The 12167-nt window shown below is 47.0% G+C and overlaps 1 protein-coding gene across 1 annotated transcript in view; it reads right to left on the bottom strand.

Moving 5' to 3' along the window:
- POU2F3 (POU class 2 homeobox 3) overlaps positions 1 to 12167 on the bottom strand; it is a gene marked incomplete at both ends in the record, with an annotated part of 40073 nt that overhangs the window by 22747 nt on the left and 5159 nt on the right. The window contains one exon of the mRNA XM_080631734.1: positions 1409 to 1443. Within this exon, the coding sequence (XP_080487860.1) occupies positions 1409 to 1443 (35 nt within the window). The remainder of the gene's footprint in view (positions 1 to 1408; positions 1444 to 12167) is intronic.

Here is a 12167-nt window from a genome sequence, read left to right as displayed (position 1 = left end):
GTGCAGGCCCAAATGGAAGGGAGTTTGTAGCACCCTTTTGGTAGAAGGGGAAAAGAAGTGAATGCTACAAAAAGCTGTCACAAAACCCCAATCTCTTTTGGGGAGGAGGACATTTCTATCAAGCTGAGTCTGGCCCAAACCCGACTGCCTGTGATGCGAAGCTGTCTGCCCCCACGACTTTACCAGCATCTGCTCACTCAGTGACATGCAGAGGACTAGGACCTTAAAGATAATGGGTCTGATCATCAGTGGCTGTAAATCAGCACCACTTCACCACAGTCAATAACATTTCCTTGATTAACCTCAGCCCAGCTTCCAGTTCTAACATCTTTGTGGTGCTGCCATAGGAAAAGTTTGCAGTGATCTTCTACCTTCATGGCTTATTTCTATCTCGGGGGAATTTTCTTTTATCACTACTTAGAAGTAGATTGGATTCTTCTCTTGGCGTGCAGAAAGCCTGTGCTTTGGGCTCTGCAATCCCCAGAGCTGGAGACACAAGACTTTTTGTTTTCAGCTCAGTATTCCAAAAACCTGGAAGATGGCTGAACATGTCAAGACACCTTTGACAGGAAGTTACGACCCACCCAAAGCCAGAGCAGCCAAACCAAACAAACAAACAGCAGCTTGCTGACATCTGTCAGACCAGAGCCACAATGGCAAGCTGGAAGGACCGAAGAGTCACAGTGCTGCCCATCTGCCATGAGTAGGAAGCCTTTGCAGGCACTCAAGGAGACAGGGGTTGTTTTCAGCTGTATGAAATAGGAGGATAACAACAATCACAGCAAAGACAACGGTCCCTGACACGTTTGCTTGCAATTAGGGCTCGCTTACCCTGCAAGAAACACTTCCTTTTATCTGCTGTCCCTTTCCCCACTGTCTTGCAAAGAGGAATCTGTCATTGTAGGCAGGCCTGGTCTTGACCTGTGCACTCCAAGACCGCAAACCACCTCCTCCTCAGTCCTTGCTGATACTCCTGTGAGTCAGCCCTGTGCTCTTAGACTTGCGTACCACAGTGCTTTCAGCGCCAGTGTCACAAACAGTGGAAATGCATGGGGGTTTGGGGCGGGATTTGCACATTTGCCAGTGTAACTGAGGTCCCTTTTGTTTCCAAATGACAATGGGAAAAATTAAAAAGCCAGAAAAAGCCTGAAGCAAATGGTGATTTAAAGATACTCTATAATTAACTGAACTTCTATGAAATAGGAAGGCCTGGAAACCAGGAGTTTAATCTGTCATCCTATCCCACAAGGGGAATTGCAAAGAATTTATGTGGTCTGTTTAATGGTAGCTTCTGACCTAACAGTTTTATCTCTTAGCAGTAGCTGCCTGAGACTCAGCAAGATGAGCAATTAAAAAACAATAAGGCAAGAAAGGAGGAGAATACCTGGTAACCCAGGGAGCGTCTTACCTGCCTGTTAAAGTCCAGCCCATTCTGTTCATTCCCTACAATGAAACAAACGAAAATCTCAGGATTAATGACAGCACTGATTTAAACTTTCCACAACTTAGAACACACATAAGCAAAGACACACTGCTGGCCCAGCTCAGTTTGTTGTAAGAGCAAGGAGAGGAGGAGGAGGAAGGTGGAGTCAACGTGAAGGCAGCAATGGGAATACAAAGGCAGCTTTTGCAACATTTGGAGGTATCAGCCTTTGCTGAAGTTAAACAGAAAAAGCTTCTGCCCTGGAGATACCTGGCCAAGCAGTGAGGGTGGGGGAAAGCTCACTGACTGCAAGGGAGATTCCAGCAGAGGTGAGCTGGAGGACATTACAAATATCCAGGGAAATCCATGACCATGGCACTGTACATGAAAGAAGAACTGACTGTGGGAGAAGCTAGCAAACAGGTGGCCAAGGCTGTGAACCAGGGATCTTCGGGAACCCATGTGGCACCAAGTAATTACGGGATATCTAAAGGAACAGAGGGTGCCGTGGGGTTGTGCTCAAGAGGCGTCTCCTTGATTCCAAGAGAGATTGGCAGGCAGAGGGGGAAAAATCAGACAGGTTTCAGCCTGAAGGTACCGCACAGGCCCTCACTCATTCCCCTTTGATGATAAACATTTCCCCCCCTCCATCACACCTGCCAAATTCATCAAGAATATCACAGAGGAAAAGTTGTATGCTCCATAGATATGAATGCTTTAAGGGATTCCACGAAGCCTCTTTAGTTGCAGAGGCAACCCCAAGAAACCCCTTCCCTTTGCAATCCATTCCCTAAGTCATTCTCTTCTAATCCAACTGAGCTGGTGGTAAACAGCCTGAAATTGCTTACATCCCACAGGCACAAGCCCCGAGGGCCTCTTCCTTCTGCTTTTTGAGTATAACGTTCCCCATAAAGCATAGCCCATGCCCTGTGATCTGATCAAGCTTCAACACATCATGTTTTTCAGTTCATTTCTCTCTTGCATAAAGTTGGAAAGTGGTTAATAGAGGTTGTGCAGGCAGCAGTGCAAATCCAGCACTCCCACTGACTTGCTTTCTTCAATGGAACAAGCCCCTATCCTATCCTAGCACACAGTTTTCCAGCTTGCACTATACACAATATTCCCAGGCAAGTCAGCATGGCTCTTTTTGACCCTCAGGGGGAGCATGCTTGGTACAATTATTAGATGGCAAAATATTTTAGAGTCAAACCATAATGATTTCATGGCACCCTGTTCTCTGCTATCTAGAAACAGCTCTGGAGATTTAATCTTCAGCGTGTTAGCAGCATTGACTGTGGAAACTGAGCTGCCTTTGTTGCTCTTGTGAGGCTGAGCTGTAGGTCTTCCCTTCCAAGCAATACCACAGCACTATTTCACAGCAGAACAAGCTGTTGCCCCCCAGCTCTGAAATCTCCTCTATCTTCTCATCATCTGCAACTCAACCTAGATCCAGCTCTGCACCTTCTCCCCCAGCTTGTCTGCATTTCTGCTGTGCTAGAGCCTGCCCTCACTTCCTGGCTTCCTCCAGACTCGCTTCTCAAAGCTTTTTCTCTTCCCAATCTCAGGTCTTTATCTTCTTCCATGTAATTCCCCACTCTACTACAACCTCCAACTTGCCACGTGCTTCCATGCCTCTCACTGTAACCATCTGCTCCCTGACCACCCCTCTCCAGCTGCTCCTGCCCGGGGAATTCGTTCATTCATTGCGTTCCAGCTCTACACCCCAAGAGCCAACAACTGCACACATAACGATGGGAATGCTGATAGTGTTAATAGATGATCGCAATCAGTATCCACACACCTGAGCAGGACCGTGTGAGGATCTTCAAGGCCTGCAGTTTCTACCTTTGAAACAAACCCTCGGTGGGTTGATGCAATCTAGAGGCAGTAGCTAAAGGGAAGAAAGGCAAGAAGAAGAGAAGGAGGAAATAAAGCTAGCTGCTAAAACAGAACAGGAAGCAAAAGGTTATCTTCTGATTTCTCGGATACAAGAGTTTTGCTCCTGTTCAAATGCAGCGCGTTGATGAGGCAAGATCCAAAGACCTTGAGGTTAATCCCTAGGTGCCAGTGCTGATGGCTCTGAGTCACTCTCATACACCCCCAAAACTTGGAACTTGAGACACACAGCTGGAACAGAGATGCATTGCTCTGCACTGCTAATACCAGGCCCAAGTTCTCCTGCTTATTGTTTCCTCCTCTTCCAGCCTTCCCATCTCTTACTTTTTCCTCCCATCACCAGCATGTGCAGCTGACAGGCTTCTGCCTTTCTTTTTCCCTTCCTCTCCTACAAGGCCAGACACTGCTTCCTGCAAGTCCTACCCTCTGTTCTCTTGCACATCCCACTGCAGATCACCAGGGATGTTTGGGAGCACCTCAGCCAGGTATTTTGTGACAGTGGAGCATATTGCAAATATGCATGGAGAATGACATTAACTCAGTCGTAGCTTGGGCGTCTAAGTCTGAGATAACTGCCCCAGGCTGTCTTGGTAGACAGCGAGAAGAAATAGGCACCTCCAGAGGCCATTCATTTGACCTATCTCAGATGCCTATCTTAAGCTGAGATGAATGGCCCTCTGGAGATGACTATTTCTCTTTATTGACTACAAAGGGACCCAGGGGCAACTAGTTCAGCCTTAGATGTCCAATAGTGAGATATTTAAAACCGGGCGAGGTTATTTCTATTCCCACTGGTTATGTAAATGGAAGCTGGATACACAAATCTCCTCAATGTTTCAGCAGAAGCGTTTGTGCACAGATTTATTTGCAAATGAGTCTTGTTTTTGTCTATTTCAGTAAAAGCTTGAGTTTGAGCAAAATTGAAGCGATTCCAGCTGCAAGCCAAGGTCTGGGTACAATAGGGATAACAATTCTCCTCTTTCTCTTAAATCAGTAACTTTCCTACAAATATGATCAAATTAGATTCCATTTTCTCACAGTTTCTATCCACGTCAGAACTCGCACTGAAGTAGTCGTTTCTCTCCTTAAAGGAGCAGGCTGTTCAAACAATGAGGATCTGCACTTAAGATTTAATCTTTTCTAGCTCCAGGAGATAAAAAGAAAGGAAAGTGTAAGAGGCAGCAGGTTCTCTGCTGCTGTAAAATGCCAGAACTCCACTAACGTTAATGGAGCTTCACACCAGCCAGCAACTTGCCTCTTGCTTCACCAGCCAGGCACAATGGATCCAAAATATCTGCTAGATGCAGTCCTCCCTTCCTTAAATTCCATCAAACAGGGGAAGCCTTGGCATTTAAATGGAGAAGGATCACTCTGAGCCCCTTGCACTGTGGTTCCCAGGAGCTTCCTCATCTAACAAGCCTTCATTCCCCTCTTTACCGCTGTTCTGGACAGGGGGAAAAAAGGCAGCGATAAGCTCAGCACGGCAGACAAGGACTCTGCTGCTCTCCTTGGTTCACCTGGCAGCTGTTTTGCATAGCACTGGCATCAGATCTGGTGCGAGTTTGCCTGGGGAGGTTTCTCTGGGGATGGGAGCAGCAGAACAGTTCCGGACAGCTCCCCCCCACCCGCTGCCATTCCCCCTGCCTGGAATGTGGTGCTTGCTCTGAAAACCAAAGACAAGCGCTCTGTCAGAACCGACACCATTCCCACTGGAAGCCGCTGAGCCAGTCCAGCGCTTGAGGATAAAAGCACCCGAATGGGAGAAAAGTAAAATCAAGATTGTAATGTGCCTTCATCTTTGCCAGGTAAACACACGCAGCAACATGCAGACGTCACCTATAGGGAGTGACAACCGCCCGTGGCTTTTCACCCCATGACAAAAACAGGGCTGAAACCAGAAGGCTAACCTTATACCTCTTCCCACCCAACTCCACACTGAATTCACCCCACGGTTTGATCTCAGCTGCACACAGGGACAGGCAATGAAAAGGTGATTTCAATCTTGAACAGGTGTTGGGGAATTCCCACAGGGAATCAGTTTTCTGCCGCATGCATTTGGGAGGGAAATTCGGAACAGCTGAACGGCAATGGAGGAACAGTGCCAGGCAGACACCAGGCAGGGGATTCAGCTGCCTGGGCTTAGATGTCTAACTTTTAGGTGTCTAATTCTGAGCCAATTGCTCTAGGCTCCCTTTACAGCCATGGAGAGGAAGCAGGCGCTTCCAGAGGGCAATTCATCTTACCCCCGAGATAGACGGCAGGGAGATGAATCACCTTCTGGAGATACCTATTTTCATTATTGACTGTACAAGGAGCCTGGGGTGAGCAGGTCAGACTTCAGCCTCAAAGTATTGAATAACTAAAATTAAGATGAATCTCACCTATCCTGAAGATTTTAGCACTCCAGCTGATAAAGCACAACACCATTAGGGACTGGCAAAGCAGGCCAGATGCAGAGTGCCTTTCAATGTACATTTTCCAGGAGCTGAGAAATTCAGCCGTTAAACTGAGACAAGAATCAAATCTCTCGCCTCAGACAACATGGGAAGATAAGAGATTACTCATGAGTGGGTAAAGAGTGGCAACAATCACTGCCACTATAAAAAATACTTGACCCACACACTGGAGATTGAGCAAAATGCTCACCTGCACTGAGAAGAATGTATTCTATTAAGCAAAAACGATATTCAGCATCAAATACACTTAGAATTTCAATTCACTTTGGAGACTCAAGCAAATACCAAGCCATAGCCCTCATACTACTCTTCCCAGCAGTCAGACCAGCTTCTCCTCCAGGACTAGCAAGGAAAGGAGCTCACTTTAATCACCTTCTCTCCATATTAGTGGCTGCCCCCAATTCCCTCCAGCTGCATCCAGTGGAAGCAGAAACTGCAGCTGAGCAGGCACCAGTCAGTTCCCTGGATCCTGCTGGGATGCTGCTCCCAAGTCTTACCTTAAGTAGTTTTTAAAGGGAGCAGGAGAAAGTGTGAACAGGATGGGGAGTTTGAGGCAGGCAGACGGAGCTGCAGCTTTCATCTTAACCATTTTCTCTAAAGACAAAACCAGACCAAACCGGGGCATCAAGAGCATCGCCATGGGAAAGTTAAGGCTGGTTAGCCAGAAAAGTGAATCTGTGCTGACTCAGTCAGGCAGCTACAGACTCCAGGGGAAGCTTTCACTGAAGATAAGTGTTCCATTTGGGTGGAACCCCCTGGGTTATAAAAACACCTTTCCTTTGTCAGCAGTGCCTCAAAGGAATCCCATCTTCTAGTCCCATTGCAGCTCCAAGTGCAATATACCCTTCGTGTGGAGTAGGGGGAGAAAGGAGGACAGCAACTGTGGGAGACTGGGGCAGTTTCCAGAAGGAAACCCGAGGGCAGCAGTTGTTCCCACGGAAAACATTTCACCTGCAGGTGCTGGGAGAGGGCAAGTCTCTTCTCTTAGACCAGAGGCAAGAGGCAGATCAGACCAGCTCTTCCTTTGCCCCTCTAATTCAAGTCAAACCAGCCTTTTGTTCCCCTTTCCCCTTCCCATCCTTTTTTATCCTCTTCCATAATGGGATGTTTAAGGGGAAAAAAAAAATTATATATATAAAATATAAAATAAGCCAACCTCAAACCCTAATCACCTTCATTTGAATTTCAAATACCCCCCCTCCTGTCCTCCCCCACGCCCCAACTGACTCGGAGCTGGGAATATGGAAATTTCTCCTGCTCGCCTTAAATGTGGCTGTGCTATGAAAATCATCAGCCTTATGCAAATCCTAAGCAGGCCCAATTGCCATAGCAACCAGCTGTTTCCAGCCCAACTGCTGCTGCTTTCATTTATCCGGAGCTTGTCCTGGGGCTGTGCATGGCTGCAGGGGGAAGAGACAAGAGAAATCCTGGAGGCTTTGTGGGAAGTTTCACCAGGGAGAGCTCTCCTTGGAGAGCAAAGGCGTAGCCAAGGACTAGGCTCAGTGTGGGGCCAGAGAAGGCCAAGTTTCCTCAAAAGGCTTAGGGCTGGCAATGTGCTTCCAGCCCCATCTGAAGAGGTAACAAAAGGCAATAGAAAAGCTCAGGCTGTGCAGTCTTTAAGCTTGCCTGCGACAAGGAGTGTTCCTGCGCACCAAGCAGCACAGCCTGAGCACCCATCAGCTCATCGCGCACAAGCCATTGCATTGCTCCATCTGATATCCCTCGCTGGTGCACGTGTCCTTTTACCCAAGTTGGAAGTTGACTCGGACATCAGAGGCACCGTACCCTATCCCAGCATGAGCCATTGCCTTTAGAGAGACCCTACCCCAACACCTGCAATTGGAATGCAATAAACAGCTTTCCCAGTGCAGTGCACTCTGCCCAGAGCTGTGTACCCATCCCTAGGGAGAGCAGCACCTGCATCACAGAGCTTACAGCCAGGCAAAAAGGTGGGAGAAGACATCAGGACCCTCGCTTTGGAGCCGAGGAACAGGCATAGACTTCATTAAGTTTGTGGCAGAGAGACAGACTGAGACATGGTCTCTGCTTTTCCATCTGCCCTGGTATGGATTTAATGCAAAAAGCAGTGACAAAGAAACCAGAGCACTGGGTGGAGCTCTGGTGTCTAGTTTAAGAGCTGCCCTTGGGTTCTCTCCTCCACTGCCAAGGGACCTTAGGTGTCTGGCAGCAGCAGAGGAATGAAGTATGCGATGCTGACATCCTTCCATAGGCACAAGGTAGTTGAAGTTGAGGATGCAGGGGGAGAAGAATGACATGCATAGTGTCCAAAAGGGACATTTTGCAATACCATAGGAGTGGATGCATATCTCCTTACCCTTTTCATTTTCTTGGTATCTAAAGGAAAGGATCTTTCTTACTGTCAGAGAGAAGGCATCTGCTTTATTGCTTCCTAATGCACTCAGATAGGTTACCAGAGGTGTGAGGGCTATATAACCCTGCTACCATGGCCACCAGAGCCCATCTTTCTGGCTCCATGTGCCTTCCCCAGGAAACCACACTCCTCTACCTGGCTGCTGCTCTTCAAGATCCTGGAGCTGGGCAAAACCATGAGGTCAGCCAAGCACCACCAACCCGAGGAGTGATAGCGATGGCTCCCAAGGCAGAAATAGTGCTGTGGGGCTGCCCTATATTGCACCCACACATACACACCCCAAGTGCTGGAGTGCCCATGGCACCCCGCCCTGGGCTCCTGGCAGGCTGGCCAGTTCCCCGTGTTACAGGGCGGGGAAAGAAGATGTTCGGAGCGCCTGCAGCTATTCAGTTACCGATGGTTGTGTTTGAAGAGCTTCCCTATCGCCCTTTTGGCTTCCCCCCCATAGCCTCAACAGATGAAATCAAAGGGAAGTAGCTTTGCTTGGTGTAACCTGTTTTGATCAAGCAGATAAACGGGGAACAAGTGTCTGACACAAACAAACAGACAGACAGAGGCAAGTCCCACCTCAGCATTTTGTTGCATCAGATAGAGAGCGCTTAGATAAACCACAAGAAGGGGGAGATCTCTGCCTCTCGGCTGGAAGACCAGGGGCGACACTCTGCAGTGCCAAGCCCCCACAGTTCCCATAAAAAAAAATCAACCCAGAACTTGCTGGCAGGGCTTTCATCAGTTTAAAAAGATGAAAAGAGCTTAGAGCCAAGCATAAAACTCACGCTTGTCATTACCCCCCATGGAGTCAGCGGAACTGCCTGCAAGCCCAGCCACAGCCGACCATTAAGCTGTGTTGGCATCACACAGAACAGGGTGAAAAGGACCTTTAAACAGCAGAGATGACCCAGTGCTCCAATTACGGCTGACCTGCACAGCTCCCGGGCCATGGGGAAAGCAGTTGAACCTACATCCCTTGCAGGAGGGGCTCATGCCTATTCCCCTTTTCCTATCACACATGTACCTTGATAAAAAAGGGCAGAGTTAACGCCAAAGAAGAGATTTACAGGACTGCGCAGGGTACGTGATATTCTTTAGGTTTATATATATATATATATAAATTTTCTGTGAAATGGCAAAATTTCACTATAACCAGTAGACATGGAAGGGTGGGTGAAATCAAGCAAAAATGGGGGTTTGGAGAGCATCTTATTAAATAGAACAGCTTTGAAGCCTTTTCTGTGAAATTGGTGTGGATGGAAAGAAAAAAAAGCTTGACTTTCCTAACCCCCTATGAAAGACCAACCATTTTGCCAATTTTCTCTAAAAAAGAAACCTCTCCGCTATTATTTTAAACACTTTCAAAGTAAAACAATGCCCCAAATTACCCTTTCCCCCCTCCCCAAGCCTAGAACTGGCGGAGATATGAAAGGATGAGATTATGCTTTTGACTACTGACATTTCCCATCAGATCTTCAGGCATCAGGTTTAGATCAAGGGCTTGGTTTACAAAAGCATTTTGGCACCCATCTCCCTTCAGTACTTTTTTAATTCTTCTTGGAGCCAGTCTGCATCTTTTAGTGATGAAAGGCCCTTGTAAATATGCACCTCGAAGGATTTCCATTCTTTATAAGCTCCATTATTGTTAGGTTGGTAACTGCCCTCTCCTTTGGGGGTAGCAAGAGTCCCGGGGAAGCTGTGTGGATTGGTCCAGTTCATCAGGAAACGGGTCTTCAGTTAATGAGTCATTGGAAAAGAGATTTTCCCACATGAAGCTAGTAAACAAAGCACTGAACTAGGAGGTGTTGCAGTAAATATTCCTCTAACGACGTGTGTAAGGGCAAATAAAAACTTCCAGGGAAGTTCAGTACAAAGAGCTCTGTTGTTTATAAACAGAATGGTCGGGAAGAGAAGAGAAAAAACCAAAGCCTGACGAAGATGCGCAGAGGCTTTAGGTAAAGCAGCGAGGCCGACCCTTCATGGGCTTGACTGGTTGTGATTGCCGATGGGGCTGATGTGCCAGGTTACAGCACATATACAGCTGAGCAAGGGCTTGTGATCCTGCCCTGGGCATCCCGTTCTCCGAGTTGTTGTGGAACAGGAGGGCTTGTGCTGTTTGCTACAGACCCCTTCAAGCAGCTCGTAACTGTCTGTAGAGCTTCTCATCATGGCTAAAGCTCTGGTGGTGATCTCTGGAGATCCCAAACAGATCAACCACTCACAGGGACTGCATTGTGGCGGGGGCAAAGTAATTTAAGCAGGTTCCTCGTATCAGTCCGCGGGGAAGTGTCGCTCTTGTGCAAATGAAGGCGATTGACTTGTTCTGATTTCCCTGCTTGATTTGAAGGCTCCTGGAGCAGAGCGAATGCTGCTGCAAACGTTTTTGTTATTTTAAAACAAATTGACTTCACTTCTCTGCTTTCTTTTCTCGATTACCACTCGAAAGAGGTGCTACAGCTAACACTAATGGCTGTCTGGGAAGCTTAAGCTGAAAAACGCGTTATCCAATCAACCAGGGTGCCAGCTTCTCACCTATTTAACACTATTGACTGCAACATCAGCAGCCAGAGTCTCTCACTGCATTCACGCCGACGTCAACCCCCAAATACCGTCTCTCAATAAAGCTTTCCCTAATCTTGACTCAACTTTGCTATCCATTAATTCTGCATGCCAAGACGCACAAAATACGTCAGGAGGCTGGTTCCCAACTTCATGTTTTGTTTTAAAGAGCTTGGAATGTTGGGGACATATTTGTTGCTAAGTGACTCGGAAACAGTATCCTTGATAAGACGGTTTGGGGTCATTGAAAGCCCTGAACAAAAGCCGACCTGACCAGAGTCAATCAGAGCTCATGGCCGTGAATAGAACCAGGTCCCATCTCTAGCTTAGATTAGGCCAAATAACAGCTTAATAGCTAAGAGCAGAGAGGGTTTCTAGTCCTCAGTGTAAGCTCTAAATAAAGGGGTAGTTTTAGCCTCATTAAAACATGCCTGGGGTTCTCTGCCTTTATCAAGGTGTCTTTATTTATAAGTAATCTCAAATGACAGAAGAGAAACAGTAAAATCATTCCATGCAGAGTTTTAATCTGATGTTACACATTCTCCTCCCCCAAGTTTAGGGCTCTTCATTACTCAAAGAACAATGATTCTTCTACACTGTCTCTACCAGCTTTGGTGTTAAAGGTGTTTATTTCCAAGTCTATAATAAACCACAAGGTTTCTAATAATCTTCATTTCTTACACCAAGTGGGTGCTAAAAATACTTCTTATTGATGTATATTTGCCTAAAAAGGAACCTGACCATGAGCCTTTGTGAAATTATGTTCCTGTAATTTCACAGATTACAGGTTGAGGCAGTCAGAAGTGATGCCAAAAAAGACAGAACTGATTTTCCTGGTGTACATCACACCTTGTGGCAATGCAGAAGTTGGTTGGTAACCTGGCAGAAATCAGTGCTAACACCAGCACTATCATCTTCAAAGGATCACCCTGTTCCTCAGCTTTACATATGCAAGGAAAACTGGGGCTTCCAGCCTCGGAGCAGCGAGAGTCTCAGCAGCGTCAGGTGGGAGCAATGGAGATGAGAAACCCAATCATGCTCCAAGGTGAAGAGCAATAAATTTTTGCTGGAACTACCTGGCAGGATTTGACTATTCCCCAAATCCCTTCCATTTTTCTACATATATGTGGCCAAAAAAGGCTTAGTCCCCAGGCAGTTTTGTCTACAGAAGCATTCCTGATATGAACCCTGTGTAAAATGAAGAGGTGTTTGTGCTAGACAGAGTGGACCAAGGCTATTTCAATAACATTATTCCTTTGCCAAGACATGAGCATATTTCCATGCTAAAATCGCAGAGGACATTGCTGAGGCACAAACTGATTCAGTGCTGCTACAGAAGGATCTTGCATGCTGATCAAGATACAAACACAATCCTAGCCCAGAGCACATTCTTGATCAGCTCCCAGGCTGGTTGGGAGAGCTCAATGCACCAGCAACAGGAGTCAAGCAA

This window comes from Psittacula echo (assembly GCF_963264785.1).
Source record: "Psittacula echo genome assembly, chromosome: 18".
Lineage (NCBI taxonomy): Eukaryota > Metazoa > Chordata > Aves > Psittaciformes > Psittacidae > Psittacula > Psittacula echo.
The sequence above is the reverse complement of the archived record's forward strand: the minus strand, read 5'-3'. Positions and strand labels throughout refer to the sequence as shown.